Consider the following 18675-nt stretch of genomic DNA (forward strand, 5'->3'; position numbering starts at 1 on the left):
ATCCGGCTAATTTTTTTTTATTTTTAGTAGAGACGAGTTTCACCATGTTGGCCAGGCTGGTCTCAAACTCCTGACCTCAGGTGATCCACCCACCTCGGCCTCCCAAAGTGCTGGGATTACAGGTGTGAGCCACCGTGGCTGGTTGGGTTTGACTTTTGTCTGTCTTGGTTTTAGATCTTATTTTACTTTTCTAATAATTCATTTCCACTGAATTTCACAAAAGCATTGGTCTGCAATGGACTAGAATTTTCAAAAATGAATCCTTCCTCACAGTTTGAGAGAAGCACCGGTTCTAAAATATCCCATTTGGCACAACTGCCCCTAGAACATTCAGGGACACCCCTTCCCCTAGGAATATTTTAAATAGCTCATGGTGAACCGTGTTCTTTCTCCATCCACAACCTTCCATTCTACCATTCTGGAATTCTCCTTGGGAAGAGACCCCTGCCGCCACCCCCTACCCCCCAAGAATCCTCTGTAATCTACCACATGCCAAGCTCTGTGACCTCCAGCCCCAGCCCAGCCCTGGACTCACACACACCTTGCGGTCACTGAGCCCGGACACGGTATCCACGTACTCCTCCTGGATCATGAAGGCGGCCAGGTTGGCTGTGTAGCTGGCGAGGAAGATGACGGCGAAGAAGGCCCACACCAGCACCATGATTTTGCTGGTGGTTCCCCGGGGGTTCTCCACGGGCACCGAATTATTGAACACCAGGGCCCAGAGCAGCCAGATGGATTTCCCAATGGTGAAGGTTGAGCCACCAGGGCCTGCAGGGGGCCAGGACGCGGACATGGACCCCAAATCCCTTCGCAATAAGGGAGCGGAAAAAAAAGAACTACAATTCCCAGTGGCCCCCAAGGACTCTGGCACCTCGAGATGCCCTAGCTTGACCCCCAGGGGCCTGCTGGGAAATGTAGTTCTCTCTCTGTGGTTAGGTAGCTCCGCGGCAGGCGGATGGAGGAAGGGGGACTCACGCTTGCCAGTGGACAGGCTGCGGTTGTAGCCGACAGGACTGAGGTACTCGAAGATGAAAACAGTGACGGCAACCACAGTGAGGCACATGACGAACATCATCACCCACACGGCGGGACTGTAGGGCTCTGGGGACAAGGGAGTGCGTGGTCATGGCTCAGCCAAGCAAAAGACTCAGGATCAGGCTGGGGCGGTGGCTCACGCCTGTACTCCTAGAACTTTGGGAGTCTGAGGCGGGAAGATCACTTGACGCCTGAAGTTCAAGACTAGCCTGGCTTGAACATAGTGAGACCCTGTCTCTACAAAAAAAAAGAAAGAGAGAGAGAGAGAGAGAAAGAAAGAAGGAAGGAAAGAAAGAGAAAGAAAGAAAATTTAAAAACCCTAGGGTACTACAGCAAGTGAACGAGGTGCGGCCCAGATCTGACCCCATCCTATTCTGGTCCTTTCTCTGGTTCTCCATCTCCAAGAGTCTTATGGCCCACCCAGACCCCTAGGAGGCAGCTATTTTCAAAGAGAGCCATGGTAGGCATTTCTGTGGTTTCAGCTACCAAACAGAAACTGTCTCCTAAATGTTTCCTGAGCCACAGGCCTGAGCCTCCACCTACCCCAGCCATCCCCCTAGGCCATTCATCATGTCCCATGCTGAGCCCAGACCAGCGCCCATGTTCCCCAAATCGGGGCCTCACCATCCACCCAGTCACAGGCTTAAACTCCATTTGCCGTCCTCCCTCCCACTCCCTTGCTGGCCACAGCCTGTCAGTCTCCAACCCACGCTCCCGCCCCTGATGCTACTTGGGCCTCTCCTCTCCATTCTCATGGCCAACAGGTCTGAGGCCTCATCTCCTCCCACCAACCATCTCCCCAGCCTCCAGAGCTCCTGTCTGTCTCCTATAGCCCATCCCCCACACAACGCAGAGATGACCTGGCCCCTCTCCTGCTTACAGCTCTCCTCGGGCTCCCTAGCACCCCTAGGACAAAGTCTCTGCCACTCAGCCTTGTCACACTGTCCTCTCCGGCCTGATCACTCTCTGAAGCACCCATGCTTTAACTACTCAGAACTCACAGGTGGCCGGGCTCGGTGGCTCACGCCTGTAATCCCAACACCTTGGAGGCCAAAGCAGGAGGATCACCTGAGGTCAGGAGTTCAAGACCATCCTAGCCAACATGGTGAAATCCCATCTCTACTAAAATACAAAAAATTAGCTGGGTGTCGTGGCGGGCGCCTATAGTCCTAGCTACTCAGGAGGCTGAGGCATGAGAATCGCTTGAACCCAGGAGGTGGAGGTTGCAGTGAGCCGAGATCATGCCACTGCACTACAGCCTGGGTGACACAGCAAGACTCTGTCTCAAAAAACAAAAAAAACAAAACAAAAGCCGGCGTGGTGGCTCACGCCTGTACTCCCAGCACAATGTATTGTTGGGGCTCACAAAATGATATTCCCAAAGCATGATATTTGTCAGGTGGAATATTGGAACTAAAGGAGATTAAAGGTCTCATAGGCGGTCAGGCGTGGTGGCTCACGCCTGTATTCCCAGCACTTTGGGAGGCCAAGGTGGGTAGATCACAAGGTCAGGTGTTTGAGACCAGCCTGGCCAATATAGTGAAACCTTGTCTGTACTAAAAATACAAAAATTAGCCAGGTGTGGTGACAGGCACCTGTAGTCCCAGCTACTCGGTAGGCTGAGGCAGGAGAATCGCTTGAACCCGGGAGGCAGAAGTTGCAATGAGCTGAGATCGCAAAACAAAACAAAAAAAAACCTCTCAGGTGGCTGAACCAGTGACACCCTCTGTTCCTTGTCTCCTAGGTTTCCCTGCTAGAGGTAACACCCTGCCCTGTCCATCAAACAACCTCCCATTCATGTGTCCCCTCCTCACATTTAATGACCGTGTGTCGTCCCTGGGAGCTCACCAACAATCAACCCAAATCACCGTTTCCTTGAGATTAGGACCAGGTGATTCAACTTCCCAGGGCCAAGTGTGAGCTGCCAGGACTGCCCCTGTCACAGCAAGGTCAGCACCCTGGACAGTCACTGCGGCAGCTGCTGACACTCCTGTCACCGCTGCGGGGCAGCTTGGTGGGGCATAAACAGGACCTTGTCACTCCCCTGCAGTGTGCTGCCTGCAAGCAGGGACCCCACGTGGTGCTTCTCAGTATGCCCTGCAGAGACCTCGGTGCAAAGAGGAGGCCACAGGAGACACTGTTGGGCAAAATAAACAGAAAACAAAACACAAAGGAAGGGATGGCTCTTATTCCAGCCCCTCCCCTCTCCTGGAAGCTCTGCTCAGACTTCAGAGAGCAAGTGGAAACTGGCAAGAACAGTTGCCCTTGGCCTTGTGCTTCTCCAGCTCAGAAATGGGCCCTCTGCCCAACCCATCTCAAAGCCACCAGCCCCGCTGGTGGGCAGCTCCCTAACCACACCCTGAGTCTGTCTACTGTCACTTCCTACTGCACACCCTCACTCTGTCTCCGGCGTGGACCTTGCAGTAAAATTCCCACCAGCCACTTACTTCCACAGAGAGGGATTTTTTCTTTTTTTATGTATTTATTTATTTATTGGAAACACAGTTTCACTCTTCTGCCCAGGCTGGAGTGCAGTGGTGTGATCTTGGCTCACTGCAACCTCTGCCCCCTGGGTTCAAGTGATTCTCATGTCTCAACCTCCTGAGTAGCTGGGATTACAGGTGCACGCCACCACGCCCAGCTAATTTTGTATTTTTAGTAGAGACAGAGTTTCACCATGTTGGCTGGGCTGGTCTCAATCTCCTGACCTCAAGTGATCCACCTACTTTGGCCTCCCAAAGTGCTGGGATTACAGGTGTGACCACCACGCCTGGCCTCATTTTGTCACCCAGACTGGAGTGCAGTGGTGTTATCCAGCTCACTGCAACCTCTGCCTCCTGGGCTTAAGCCATCCTCACACCTCAGCCTCCTGAGTAGCTGGGATTACACAAAGCTAGATACTTTAAAAACCTATATCTGAGTATATATCCCCCACACCACATTCTGTAGTTAAAACTCTTGTCCGGGTGCAATGGCTCATGCCTGTAATCCCAGCACTTTGGAAGGCCGAGGTAGGCAGATCCCCCAAGGTCAGGAGGTCAAGACCAGCCTGGCCACCATGGTGCAACTCCCTCTCTACTAAAAATACAAAAATTGGCCAGGTGTGGTGGCACATGCTTGTAATCCCAGTTACTTGGGAAGCTGAGACAGGAGAATTGCTTCAACCTGGGAGGTGGAGGTTGCATTGGGCCAAGATTGAGACACTGCACTCCAGCCTTGGTGACAGAGTGAGACTCTATCTTTAAAAAAAAAAAAACAAAAAAAACAGAGTTTATCTTCTGTCTCCTTCACAAGAATGAGAGATCCTACAGGACAGGGATTTGTGTCTGCCTCATTTACCACTGTGTTCCCAATGTGGAGTCCACCGCCTGGCACATAGTAGGTGCTTAGTAAATACTGATGGGTGGCCGAGTGCGGTGGCTCATGCCTGTAATCCCAGCACTTTGGGAGGCCAAGATGGGCAGATCACGAGGTCAGGAGACCGAGGTGGGCAGATCACAAGGTCAGGAGATCGAGACCATCCTGGCTAACACAATGAAACCCCGTCTCTAATAAAATACAAAAAATTAGCTGGGCGTGGTGGTGCACACCTGTAGTCCCAGTTACTCAAAAGGCTGAGGCAGGGGAATCGCTTGAACCTGGGAGGCGGAGGTTGCAGTGAGCTGAATTGCGCCACTGTACTCTAGCTTGGGTGACTGAGTAAGACTCTGTCTCAAAAAAAAAATTACAAGGTGCTGGTACTGTGCTAATTTGTTCTCTTCATCTCATACCTAGATACAGGGAAACACTTGGGTTTTGTGGGGCCTGAAGCTTGGACAATTTGGAGGGCTCTCGTTGAGAGAATTCAACCTTATAAATACAAAACCAGGTGCAGGGCTTGGAAGGTGCAGTGCAAGAGAAGGCTCTGGGGCTCAAGCTTCTTTAGCATCTTGATAAAATGTCTTCTGGGTAGGGAAATTATTTCTTCCATCTTGCAGATTAGGAAACTGAGGCTCAGAAATGATGTCACTTCACCAAAGTTGCACTGTGAGTTCAGTACCGATGATACCGGGAACGCAGGTTTTCTGACCCCAGGGCCCACACGGTTGGGGGTGGCTGCTTTGCCTAGGTCTCGCTCCCTGTCCCAGGGCCCCAGCTTACCGAGGAAAGCGGAGGGGGACACTGTGCCGTTGCTGCGCGCCACCATGACGCTGATGCCTGTCTCCACGAAGGGGACGGAGAAGTCCACGATCTCGGAGCGCTCCTCGTTGATGGTGAGGGAGCCGATGGCCATGTCTGCGCGCTGGTAGAACACCTGGGGTGGGGGTGATGAGAAGTGGGCGAGGGAACCCGGCTCAGGCTGGCAGACTGACATGGACAGCGGGCAGAGACGGGCCCCGGGAGCAGACCAGTGACAGGGTGAGGGAAGGGGCTAAGAGGGATTGCGGGGTGGGTGAGGAGGGGGACGCAGAGTGGGGCAGGGAAAGGCAGAGGTGAGAGATGGGGAATAAGATTGGGAATTGGTAGCCTGCGTCCTATCCCGCTGCTTCCAGCAAGTCCTCAAGGCCTTGGTCCATACCTTCCCAGCCCCACCCGCTTCCCCTAGGATTCCCACCCTCCTAGCCCCTCCTCCTCTACCCCAAAGTTCCTCCTCCCAGCCCCGCCCCCTTCCTCTAGGAGCCTCACCCTCCTAGCCCCGCCTCCACTGCCCCAAAGTTCCTCCTCCTAGTCCCGCCCCCTTTCTGTGGGAATTCCACCCTCCTAGTCCCACCTCCTCGACCCCAAAGTCCCTCCTCCCAGCCCCGCCCCACCGTGGGAGTTCCACACTCCTAATCCCACTTCCTCCATCCCAAAGTCCCTTCTCCCAGCCCCGCCCCTTTCCCCTAGCAGTCCCACCCTCCTAGCCCCGCTTCCTCTGCCTCAAAGCCCCTCCTCCAAGCCCCGCCCCGATACCACCTGACCCCGCCCCTTGTTCCAAGACCTGTCCTTCCCGTGGCCCCGCCCCAGGTCCAGAATCAGGTGTTCCCTCAATTCCGCCGAGCCCCCGCCTCAGCGTGCCCGCCTCTCCGCTTCTTTTTTTTAGGGGGACGGAGTCTCGCTCTGTGGCCCAGACTGGAGTGCAGTGGCGCGCGATCTCAGCTCACTACAACCTCTGCCTCCCGGGTTCAAGCGATTCTCCTGCCTCAGCCTCCCGAGTAGCTGGGATTACAGGGGTGCACCACCATGCCCGGCTAATTTTTTGTATTTTAATAGAGACAGGGTTTCACCGTGTTGCCCAGGCTGGTCTCGAACTCCTGACCTCAGGCAATCCACCCCCCTCGGCCTCCCAAAGTGCTAGGATTACAGGCGTGAAGCCACCGCGCCTGGCAGTGCCCGCCTCTTGACTCCGCCCCGAAGACTCCCCGCCTCCCGTCCGCCCCTCACCTCCCCGATCATGCCATTCCAGACGCCATCGATCTTCTTTCCGTGCTTGCCGTTGGTGACCAGGTAGAGGTCATAGCTGAAGCCGATGGTCTGCGCCAGCCGCTTCAGAATGTCGATGCAGAAACCCTTGCAGCAGCGCTTTTCCGGGCGGGGAGCATCCGGGGGAGGGCTGCGGGGATTGACCAGGCTTGGGGAGTTTGGGGACCCCCTCCTTAGACTCTCCCATAAAGAGAAGGTATGGAGGAACGGACAGACAGCAGCTAAAACTATGGTTAGCGCTTTCAGGGGAAACTGAGGCTCAAAGAATTCTGGGGTTTGTCCGAAGTCATCAAGCTGGAGGGCTTTGTGGGTCCTGGGTCCCAAGAGAGGAAGAGACTGGGGGCCAGGACTACTGGGCTTCACTGGAGGAGGGTTTTGGAGCCTGAACTCCTGGATCCCAAGCTGTCACCTGTGTGTCCGGTTTAGCTGGCTCCGGCAGGGGACGGAATCTCGGATGCAGGTGCCACTGATGGGGTCTGCAGGCTCCACGATGACAAATGGCCTCTCCTCCAGCGTGGCCACTGTGAGGTGCTGCGTGTCGTCCACTGGCTGCAGGAAGCGACCATAGCGGGACCACAGCGGGTACTTGAGGCGGAGCGTCTGCTGCTCCCAGCTGCCCACCTTGGCCAAAGGGAAGAAGAGACAGGCTTCCTGGGGGACTTCCCATGGTGTCCTCCTCCATCAGACTTAGGTGTGTGGGCAGCAGCTTCCTCCAAGACCCCGTAGCCCCTCCCACCTTCAGACCCTAGGACCCCAGAGTCCAGGCTCCCTGTCCCCTCCACCTTCGTAGTCCAGGACCTCAGGCCCCACCCCCTGCCAGGATGCAGGAGTCCAGGCCCTCTACCATGCCTGTGGTCTGGGCTTCGACTCACCACCTCCCACGTCCTGTCTCTGGTGAGGGAGATGACCACCAGGGAGGGGTTCACTAGGAAGCCATCCTCATTGAAAGAGTAATCCCGGTTATCCCAGGTGATGTTCATGAAGTACCTGCCCAGGAGGAAGGGCAGGGGACATGCTGGGGCTTGGGCTGGACCTTGGCAGCTGAAGGAGAGAAAGTCCCCTTCCTACCGACCAGCCCCAGCCCCCAGCTGAAATCTCTCCTCCTTTACCTCTAAGGTCTCAAAAATGCAAATATACCCCTTCCCTGCTCAGCACCCTGCCCTTGGCTGCTCAATGCCACCAGGCCCCCAAGGTAAGGTCCCAGAGTCTCAGCCTGATGTTGAGGCCCTAGAGTCCCCTTTTATTCTTTTTTCCTTTTTTTTTTTTTTAAAGTAGAGATGGCGTTTGACTGTTTTTTCCATTTTTTGAGATGGAGTCTTGCTCTGTCGCCCAGACTGGAGTGTGATCCTGGCTCACTGCAATCTCTGCTTCCTAAGTTCAAGCGATTCTCCCGCCCCAGCCTCCTGAGCTGGGATTACAGGCATGCACCACCACACCTGGCTATTTTTTTTTTTTTAGAGACGGGTTTCTCCATGTTGGTCAGGCTGGTCTCAAACTCCCAACCTCAGGTGATCTGCCCACTTCGGCCTCCCAAAGTGCTGGGATTACAGACATGAGCCACCTCGCCCGGCATTTTTTTTTTTTTTTTTGAGACAGTCTCGCTCTGTCACCCATGTTGGAGTGCAGTGGGGTCATCTCCGCTTACTGCAACCTCCGCCTCCCAGGTTCAAGCAATTCTCCTGCCTCAGCCTCCTGAGTAGCTGGGATTGCAGGTGTGTGCCACCACACCCAGCTAATTTTTGTGTGTTTAGTAGAGATGGGGTTTCACCATGTTGGCCAGGCTGGTCTCGAACTCCTGACCTCAAGTGATCCACCCACTTCAGCCTCTCAAGGTGCTGGGATTACAGGTGTGAGCCATCTCGCCAAGCCTTTTTTTTTTTTTTTTGAGACGGAGTTTCACTCTTATTACCCAGGCTGGAGTGCAATGGCGCGATCTCGGCTCACCGCAACCTCCGCCTCCCGGGTTCAGGCAATTCTCCTGCCTCGGCCTCCTGAGTAGCTGGGATTACAGGCACGCGCTACCATGCCCAGCTAATTTTTTGTATTTTTAGTAGAGACAGGGTTTCACCATGTTGACCAGGATGGTCTCGATCTCTTGACCTCGTGATCCGCCCACCTCGGCCTCCCAAAGTGCTGGGATTACAGGCGTGAGCCACCACACCCGGTGCCTTTTTTTTTTTTAAGTAGAGATAGGGTCTCACTATTTTTACCAGGCTGATCTTGAGCTCCTGAGCTCAAATGATCCTCCCACCTCAACCTCCCAACGTGCTGGTATTATAGGTGTGGATCACTATGCTAGACCCCTAGAGTCCGTTTTTGTTGTGACTCTGCCTTCCTCTGAAGCCACATCTCTGAGAGTTTCCCACTCTCAAACTCTTTGCACCCAGAATTCTTCGTTTTCCTCTATCAACTTTGGAAGCAAGGTTATCTCCCAAACACGTCAAGTGATTTCGTATCTCTAGGCCTTCGCAAATGCTGTTCTCTCTGAAAACTCTTATGCCACCCCTATGTTGACCAACTCATTATTATTATTACTATTACGATTCTTTTGAGACAGGGTCACACTCTGTCACCCAGATTGGAGTGCAATGGAGTGATCCTGACTCACTGCAACCTCCACCTCACAGGCTCAACTGATCCTTCCACCTCAGCCTCCTGAGAAGCTGCTGGGACTATGAATGCGCACCACCACACCCAATTAATTTTTGCATCATTCGTAGAGACGAGGTTTCGCCATGTTTCCCAGGCTGGTCTTGAACTCCCGAGCTCAGGTAATCCACCTGCCTTGGCCTCCCAAAGTTCTGGGAGTACCAGCGTGAGCCACCGTGTCCAGCCATGACCAACTCTATGTGTCTTAAACACTGAGCTCAAATGTCTCTTCCTCTGGGTTGAAGTGCCCAGGGCAGGGAATGGCAGGGGGTGTCCCTGGACTCCTAGATATCTTCGCTATGCAACATCGCCCTGTATACTTTCACTGTCTCTCATCATCCACCCAGTCACTGGGCTAGACTCTCATCTGCCTTCCTCCCTTCCCCCACCCAGCCCATGGGTCCCCAAGTCTCCTGCTTCCTGCCCTGGGGCTCTCGCTGCCCCATCTTCTTCTGTGGCTCCCCACAGCCCTCCTGGGCCCTCATCCCAGCTTCCAATCTCTCTTTTGAGGCGGAGCGTCTGCATTCTGTTTCCCACCAGGACACAGAGGGGTCTTTCTACATCCAAACTTACTCTACTCATCTCCCGCTCATAATCCACCCCTGGCTCTCCAGTGCTATGGAACATGCAGGCGTCTCAACCTGGCATTGAAGGCAAAGGCCCGGGGCCACCCACCTCCCAGCCTTGTCACTCAGATTCCTTTTTTAATTTTTTTGAGATGGAGTCTCACTCTGTCTCCAGGCTGGAGTGCAGTGGTGCGACCTGAGCTCACTGCAACCTCTGCCAACCAGGTTCAAGAGATTCTCTTGGGATTACAGGTGCACGCTACCATGTCCAGCTAATTTTTCTATTTTTAGTAGACACAGGGTTTCACCATGTTGGCTAGGATGGTCTCGATCTCTTGACCTCGTGATCTGTCTGCCTGCCTCAGGTCTCGATCTCTTGACCTCGTGATCTGCCTGCATGCCTCAGCTTCCCAAAGTGCTGGAATTACAGGCATGAGCCACTGCACCCGGCCTGTCACTCCAGCTCCTAATCCTGTGGCTTTCGTCTGCTCTGAACTATGGTGGTCCCCCCAATCTACCCAAGGTTTTCTCCCCTGTGGGCTATTTCACATGCTGTTTCCCCAACTGGAATACTGTTTCTGGTGAACTCCCCACTACTCTTAGAATCAAGTCCAGGCTGGGCGCAGCGGCTCACATCTATAATCCTAGCACTTTGTGAGGCTGAGCAGGGGCAGATCACTTGAGGTCAGGAGTTTGAGACCAGCCTGGCCAGCATGGTGAAACCCTGTCTCTACTAAAAATACGTTTGCCAGGCATGGTGGCCAGTGTCTGTAATCCCAGATATTCAGGAGACTTGCTTAAACCTGGGAGGGAGGTTGAGGTTGCAGTGAGCTTAGATCTGGCCACTGCACTTTAGCCAGGGCAACAGAGCGAGACTCCATCTAAATAACAAAACAAAACAAACAAACAAACAAAAAAACAAAAAGTTCAGGTGCGGTGGCTCACGCCTGTAATCCGTTTGGGAGCACTTTGAGAAGCCAAGGCTGGTGGATCACCTGAGGTCAGGAGTTCGAGACCAGCCTGGCCAATATGGTGAAACCCTATCTCTACAAAAATATAAAAATTAGCTGGGTGCAGTGGCTCATGCCGGTAATCCCAGCACTTTGGGAGGCCAAGGTGGGCAGATTACGAGTTCAGGAGATCAAGACCATCCTGGCCAACATGGCAAAACCCCATCTCTACTAAAAACACAAAAAAATTAGCTGGGGCTGGCGGCGTGTGCCTGTGGTCTCAGCTACTTGGGAGGCTGAGGCAGGCAAATCACTTGAACCCAGGAGGCAGAGGTTGCAGTGAGCTGATATGGTGCCACTGCACTCCAGCCTGGTGACAGAGTAAGACTCCATCTCAAAAAAAAAAAAAAATTAGCTGGGCATGGTGGCACACATCTGCAATCCCAGCTACTCGGGAGGCTGAGACAGGAGAACCGCTTGAACCCGGGAGGTGGAGGTTGCAGTGAGCCAAGATCATGCCACTGCACTCCAGCCTGGGCAACAGAGGGAGACTTCATCTCAAAAACAAATAAACAAATAAATAGTCAGTGTGATGGTATTGCAAATTGGGAGGCGGAACCTTTAAGAAGCGTTTAGGTCATGAGGGCGCCAGTGCCTTCACGACTGGACCAATGCCGTAGTTGCAGGAGTGGGTTTTCTTGATCTTCCTCCCACTTCTCTCTTTGCCCTTCTGCCATGTGATCCCCTCCGTCATGTAATGATGCCGAAAGAAGACCCTCACCAGATGATGACATCTTGATGTTGGACTTCCCAGCCTCCAGAACCACAAGCCAACAAATTTCTACTCATTGTAAGTTACCCCGCCTATGACATTCTGTCATAGCAACACAAAACAGACTGAGACAAGGCAGTTCCAGCCCCAGGGCCTTTGCATCTGCTGTTCCGTCTCCCTTCACTGAGATCTTCCAATGCGTGGCTCCTTCTCTTTATCCATTTCTTTTTCCTTTATTTATTTAGTTTTTTGAGACAGAGTGTTGCTCTGTCACCAGGCTGGAGTGCAGTGGCATGATCACTGCTGACTGCAACCTCTGTCTCCCCAGTTCAAGTGATTCTTCTGCTTCAGCCTCCTGAGTAGCTGGGATTACAGGTGCATGTCACCACACCTGGCTAATTTTTGTACTTTTTAGTAGAGATGGGGTTTCACTGTGTTGGCTGGGCTGGTCTTGAACTCCTGACCTCAAGTGATCTGCCACCTCAGCTCCCAAAGCACTGAGATTACAGGTGTGAGCCACTGCACCTGGCCTACTCATTTTTAAAATTTTAATTAAAAAAAACTTTTTAGGACAGTCTTACTTTGTTGCACAGGCTGGACTGCAGTGAATAGATTACAGATCATTGCAGCCTCGATCTCCCAGGCTCAAGTGATCCTCCCACCTTAGCCTCCCAAGTGGCACACACCACCATGCCCAACTAATTTTTAAATTTTTTTGAAGAGATGTTCTCACTATGTTACCCAGGCTGGCCTGGAACTCCTGGCCTCAAGCAAACCTCCTGCCTCAGCCTCCCAAAGCGCTGAGATTACAGCCATGAGCCACAGCCTGGACTATCCATTTTTTTTTAACCTCCAAATTTCACCTATTCAGAAAGGCCTTTCCTGACCACAGCCCCCTACGCATTTCTTATCACATTCCCCATTTGATTTTCATAACAGAAGTTATTGTCTGCTTGATATTTTCTTTATGTATTTGCTCATTGCTTTTCTCCTTTATTAGATTGTAAGCTCTGTGAGAGCAGGGACCTTATTTAACACTATATATACTCTGTGTCTAAAGCAATGCCTGGCACATAGCAGACTTTCTTTTCTTTTTGAGATGGAGTTTCGCTCTGGTTGCCCAGGCTGGAGTGCAATGGCATGATCTTGGCTCACTGCAACCTCAACCTCTTGGGTTCAAGTGATTCTCCTGCCTCAGTCTCCTGAGTAGCTGGGATTACAGGCATGCACCACCACGACCAGCAAATTTTGGATTTTTAGTAGAGACGGGGTTTCTCCATGTTGGTCAGGTAGGTTTCGAACTCCTGACCTCAGGTGATCCACCCACCTCAGCCTCCCAAAGTGCTGGGATTACAGGTGTGAGCTACTGCACCAAGTCATAGTAGACTTTCAATAAAGGGCATTTCAATCAATAAATGAATCAATGAGCAGTTCATCCCTCAGGTCACAGCTCAGATATCTCTTCCTAGAAACCTTCCTGACTCCCAGGAGTTCCAGACCATCCTGGGCAACATGGTGAAACCCCGTCTCTACTAAAAATACAAAAATTAGCTGGGCGTGGTGGCGCACGCCTGTAATCCCAGCTACTCAGGAGGCTGAGGCAGGAGAATCACCTGAACCCGGGAGGTGGAGGTTGCGGTGAGCCAAGGTCGTACCACTGCACTCCAGCCTGGGCAACAGAGTGAGACTCCATCTTAAAAAAAAAAAAAAGAAAAAGAGAAAAGAAACCTTCCTGACTCCACAGGCTGACCTGTGACTTGTGCGCTCTGGCGTGGAAGGCTGATTGAGGCTAATACATTTCCTCTCTTGGGATGACATTTTGGTATGAGATCTGGAGGGATGGGTTGTGGCCAACAAGAGCTGAAATTATGAGGGAGCAGAAATTCTGGGTGAAGAACTGAACAGCCTCTGGGAGAGGCAAGCCTGAGAAACAAAGAGAAAGGGAGAGAGAGGGAGGAGACAAATAGAGGGAGGGAGGGAGAAGGCAGAGTAAGAAAGAAAGAATCAGCCGGGTGCAGTCGCTCACTCCTGGAATCCCAGCACTTTGGGAGGCCGAGGTGGGCAGATCATTTGAGGTCAGGAGTTTGAGACCAGCCTGACCAACATGGTGAAATCCCGTCTCTACTAAAAATAAAAATAAAATTAGCCAGGACTGGTGGCGCATGCCTGTAATCCCCCCTGCTCAGGAGGCTGAGGCAGGAGAATTGCTTGAACCCGGGAGGCGGAGGTTGCAGTGAGCCAAGATCCCACCATTGCACTCCCGCCTGGGCGACAGAGCGAGACTCCATCTCAAACAAAACAAAACAACAACAACAACAAAGCAGAAAGAGCTGAAAGAGTAGCTGGCCCCAGGCTTAGCCTCAATTTCTGACTTCTGCGTTCCTCTGCTTATTTTTCCAATAAACCTCCTTTTTCCTAAGGAAACTCGAATGAGACTCTGCTTCATGCAACCGAAAATGTCCTGGCTTAGCCAGTGTTCCTCCCCATGCCCCCGCCATGCCCGTGCGACCTCCATTACTGCAAGAATCACGCTGCGTTGCCATTATCCCCGTCCCTGTCTGCCACCCTTACAAGACCCTGTGTTCTTTGAAGGATAAGTCCATGGTCTTATTCATCTGTGTTCCCAGCGCCCAGCATGAGCCCTAGTTCCTAGCGGGTGCTCAGTAAGTATTTATGAAGAAGGGATGCTTTTCTCACCCTCTTTGAGGGGATCCTGATTCCCAATCCACCAGTTCTCAATTCTCCTCTCTTAGGTCTTCTTACCCACCCATCACCTCTTCCCAAATTCACCTCATCCTCATTCAGGATTAAAGGTCTCTCCTTTCACTGTTCTGTCACCAAACTCATCAATTTTTCCATTCCCAGAGCTTCCTATTGTTGAGATGCTGTTTTCCAACAAACTCTGTTCTCCTCTTCTAAAATAATAGTGCGTAAGTTGGGCACACACCTGTCCAGCTAGGGCTGACATTTCCCAGCCTTCCTTGCAGTTGGCCCAGGCCATGTGCAGGAGTGATATTCAAACTATCTAGCAATTGGCAACGCATGGGCGCTAGCCAATCAGAATGGAAGTCTAGCCAATCGGAATGGACGTCTAGTCAATCAGAAGAGACGTCTAGCTAATCAGAATAGACATTTAGCCAATCCCAATAGACATCTAGCCAATCAGAATGGACACCACTGTCAACAACCAGTAAGCCAGCCCTGACCATGTGACTACCTTCTCAACAATAAGATGTGAGGCGTGTCCCTTCTGCCTCACTTACTCAAAAGGAAAGTGCTTGCTGTCCACTTCCTCTCTTCCCCTTCTCATGAGCTACAATTCAGACATGACCACGACCTGGTTTCGACCATGCAGAGAAGACAGAGCAACAAGGTGGGAGGATCTTGGGGTCCCTAAATGATCATATGGCTCAGCAGTCTCCTGATAACCAGGAATGCTCATCTCTGGGTTGTTATGTGAGAGAGAAACAAACTTCTGCCTTATCTGGGCCACTGGATTGTTGGGTCTTTTTTGCTACTGAAGCTCAGCTCATAGTCTAGGTATTTCGGTGAATCTAAAATGCTATCAATTATAAGAGGTACCACAAAGAAAGACAAAAGTGCTGCCAATTAAGCCATGATAACGCCATCAATTATAAGACACATCTCGTTTTCAAAGACCTAAAAATGTGAAAATTATGTATCTTAGAGTCATGAAATACAGTAATACACTCACTTTATCTCAGATGCTTTTTCCAAATGACTTGATTTAACCTCGGAAAAGACACCCAATTACACCTACTTTACATAAAAGAAAACTGAGTCTCGAAGAGCAGATGTGACCCATTTGAACCACTCATCCAGTGAGTACTCCGGGTAGCTAGGCTCTGGGAGGAGCCCACCCATGCCCCTCCCATTCCAGGCCCACTCACCTGTGGAGACTCTCGCCGCGGTGGGTGCGGTTCTGGGCGCGACAGTCGTGACCGAGCTCAGGAAGGAAACCATAGTCACGCAGCAGGGCCTGGGCGCCTCTGGCCACTACGGCCACGCCAGCTGCCACTCGCCGAGCCAGGTCATCCCGCCAGCCAGCCGAGCGCACTGCAAACAGTCCGGCAGGCAGCGGGGCGCCTCCTGGCAGAAGGGGAGGCTCGCCAGGGGCCCCAGAGCCCCCGCCTCCAGCCAGCTGGGGTCCCACCATGAACCAGACGTAGCCAGACCCAGTGAGGCCAGCCTCCTCAGCGGCCCGGAACACGGGCTCGGCCTCCTCTCGGGCGCAGAAGAGCAGGCGAATCTGCGCGCTGACACTGCGGAGCTGGGCACTGAGCACCGCCTCGCCCGCCCCAGGGTCCAGCGTCAGCGCCCCGCGGTGCTCCCAGCCCACCAGGCTGCCGTCGGTCAGCACCTCGATGTAGGACAGGAAGGCCCGGTGGCCAGGGGCACGCGTGGTCACCGCTACAAAGGACGTCCAGTCGTACTCCTCCAGCACCTCGAAGATGACCTGAAGCTGTTGCTCGGTGGAGGAGCCCAGCTGCAGGAAGGTGGAGCCCTTCTCCTGCCGCGGAGGGAGGAGAATGTCAGGCCTCCTGATGTGGGGACCTCAACTCTCAGCAACGGATAAGGCGACCACAGCTCCCAATAAGGCAGACTGACTAGATAGGTTCATTAAACCCATCTTCTTGTCCTGCCGGGGCACAGAGCTAGAGCTGGATTCGCTTTAGCTACTTGACTGAGTTTTTCTAGACTCATCCATAAAACCTTATTTATTTATTTATTTGACAGAATCTTGCTCTGTCACCCAGACTGGGGTGTAGTGGCATGATTTCAGCTACTGCAACCTCCATCTCCTGGGTTCAAGTGATTTTCCTGCCTCAGCCTCCCGAGTAGCCACCACGCCTGGCTAATTTTTATATTTTTAGTAGAGACTGAGTTTCGCCATGTTGGCCAGGCTGGTCTCGAACTCCTGACCTCAGGTGATGCACCCACCTTGGCCTACCAAAGTGCTGAGATTATAGGCGTGAATGCCTGTAATCTGCACCCGGCCTGGATTTTATATAAATGAGAAACAACCTCCTGTTGGGTGATCCACTGATATTTGGGGTACATCTGTTCCAGCAGCTAACATCACTGTCATTAATACAACCAGCATCCAGTAAAGTTAACTACAGCCCCCAGCAGCCACTGAGAGGGACTGGATCCCTGCAGGCAGTGAGGAGACTACATCTCCCAGCATGCAATGTGAGTGCTGCCAGTATTTCCCAACTGGAAGAAGCTTTGGCGAGTGTACTTTCCCTTCTTTGGTTTTCCTCCTACCTTCCTTCCTGTCACCTCTTCCTCTGCCTCCTTTACTGGCCCCTCTTCCTCAGCTAGAATTCTAAATGTGGGAGTGCCTTAGTGTTCTCTTTTCTTCTCTGTCCTCTCTCCCTGGTGATTTCAACCAGGCCCATGAGTTTTAATACTGTCTCCCATGTTATCCAATATGATGACTGCTAGCCACTCATAGCTATTCAAGTTTAAAATAATTAAAATTAAATAAAATTGGCCGGGCATGTTGGCACACGCCTGTAATCCCAGCACTTTGGGAGACCTCGGAGGGCACATCTCTAGGTCAAGAGATCACAACCATCCTAGCCAATGTGGTGAAACCCCGTCTCTACTAAAATTACAAAAATTAACCGGGCGTTTGGCACGCGCCTGTAGTCCCAGCTACCTGGGAGGCTGAGGCAGGAGAATCTCTTGAACCCAGGAGGCAGAGGCCACAGTGAGCTGAGATCGCCCCACTGCACTCCAGCCTGGGCGACAGAGCGAGACTCTGTCTCAAAAATAAATAAATAAATAAAATTTATCCTGAATCAAGGACCAGAGGAAAAAAATATTAAATAGAATTTTAAAGTTAGTTTTCTGGTTGCACTAACCCCATATCAAGTACTCATCAGCCACATGTGGCTTGTGGCTCTCATATTGGACAGAGCAACTATAGACCACATTCATCCTTGCAGAAAGTTCTATTGGACAGTGCTGGTTATGCTAATGACTCCTGTCCTCAGTCACAACCTCTCGTGTGAGCTCCAGACAAACCTATCCCCCTGCTGTTTTTTGTTTTGTTTTGTTTTTGTTTTTGTTTGAGACAGAGTCTTCTTCTGTCATCCAAGCTGAAGTGCAATGGCGCAATCTCTGCTCACTGCAACCTCTGCCTCCTAGGTTCAAGCAATTCTCCTGCCTCAGCCTCTCTAGTAGCTGGGATTACAGGTGTGCACCACCACACCCAGCTAATTTTTGTATTTTTAATAGAGACGGGGTTTCACCATGTTGGCCAGGCTGGTCTGGAACTCTTGACCTCAAGTGATCTGCCTGCCTCAGCCTCCCAAAATGCTGGGATTACAGGTGTGAGCCTGCGCCCGGCCCCTATCCCCCTCTTTCTTTATTCAATATCTCCTCTTGGATTTCCAAGAGGTGTCTCAAAATTAGCATGTCAAAACCAGAATGCTTGCTCTTTCCCCTATCTCAAATTTGTTCTATTTTCTCTCTCTTTTTGTAAAGGAGTAAAGAATGTAAAGGAATAAAAAGCAGCTGTCTTGGTGGTGCATGCCCATAACCATAATGCCAGCTACTTGGGAGGCTGAGGCAGGAGAATCTGTTGAACCCAGGAGGCAGAGGTTGTGGTGAGCCAAAATCGCACCATTGCACTCCAGCCTGGGCAACAAGAGTGAAACTCCCTCTCAAAAAGAAAAGAAAAGAAAAGAAAAGAAAAGAAAAGAAAGAGCAGTGGCCTTCCCCACCCCCCCTTATTCACCCTGATGCTCAGGCCCCGAATCTAAATCATCGTTTCCCTCTTTTTCCCTGACACTCACATCCAGCCATCTCCAAGTCTTCTTAGCTCTACGTTCAAACAGCTCCAGCTGTCCGCTTCTCACTGCCATCACTGTCACAACTCTCATTGTCATCACTGTCTTGTCCAGGTATCTACAGCTTTCTCACCCATCTCCTCTGTCTTCCTTTCTTTTCTTATCTTTTTTTTTTTTTTTTTGAGATGGAGTCTCGCTCTGTCGCCCAAGCTGGAGTACAGTGGAGAGATCTTGGCTCACTACAACTTCCACCTCCTGGGTTCAAGCGATTCTCCTGCCTCAGCCTCCTGAGTAGCTGGGATTACAGGCATGTGCCACCATGCCCAGCTAATTTTTGTATTTTTTATAGAGATTGGGTTTAGCCATGTTGGCCAGGCTGGTCTGGAACTCCTGACCTCAGGTGATCTGCCTGCCTCAGCCTCCCAAGGTGGTGGGAT

The 18675-nt window shown here is 51.9% G+C and overlaps 1 protein-coding gene across 1 annotated transcript in view; it reads right to left on the bottom strand.

Moving 5' to 3' along the window:
* The window catches only part of GRIN2D (glutamate ionotropic receptor NMDA type subunit 2D), a 52523-nt gene that overhangs the window by 30391 nt on the left and 3457 nt on the right, over positions 1 to 18675 (bottom strand). Inside the window, exons 2-8 of the mRNA XM_064381082.1 lie at positions 15329 to 15948; positions 7353 to 7467; positions 6890 to 7101; positions 6442 to 6610; positions 5179 to 5332; positions 979 to 1104; positions 542 to 771 (exon numbers count right to left, since the gene is read on the bottom strand). Of these exons, the coding sequence (XP_064237152.1) occupies positions 542 to 771; positions 979 to 1104; positions 5179 to 5332; positions 6442 to 6610; positions 6890 to 7101; positions 7353 to 7467; positions 15329 to 15948 (1626 nt within the window). The remainder of the gene's footprint in view (positions 1 to 541; positions 772 to 978; positions 1105 to 5178; positions 5333 to 6441; positions 6611 to 6889; positions 7102 to 7352; positions 7468 to 15328; positions 15949 to 18675) is intronic.

The sequence above is a fragment of the Aotus nancymaae genome, unplaced genomic scaffold (genome assembly GCF_030222135.1).
Source record: "Aotus nancymaae isolate 86718 unplaced genomic scaffold, 86718_ANA_hifiasm-v0.15.2.pri h1tg000028l, whole genome shotgun sequence".
NCBI lineage: Eukaryota > Metazoa > Chordata > Mammalia > Primates > Aotidae > Aotus > Aotus nancymaae.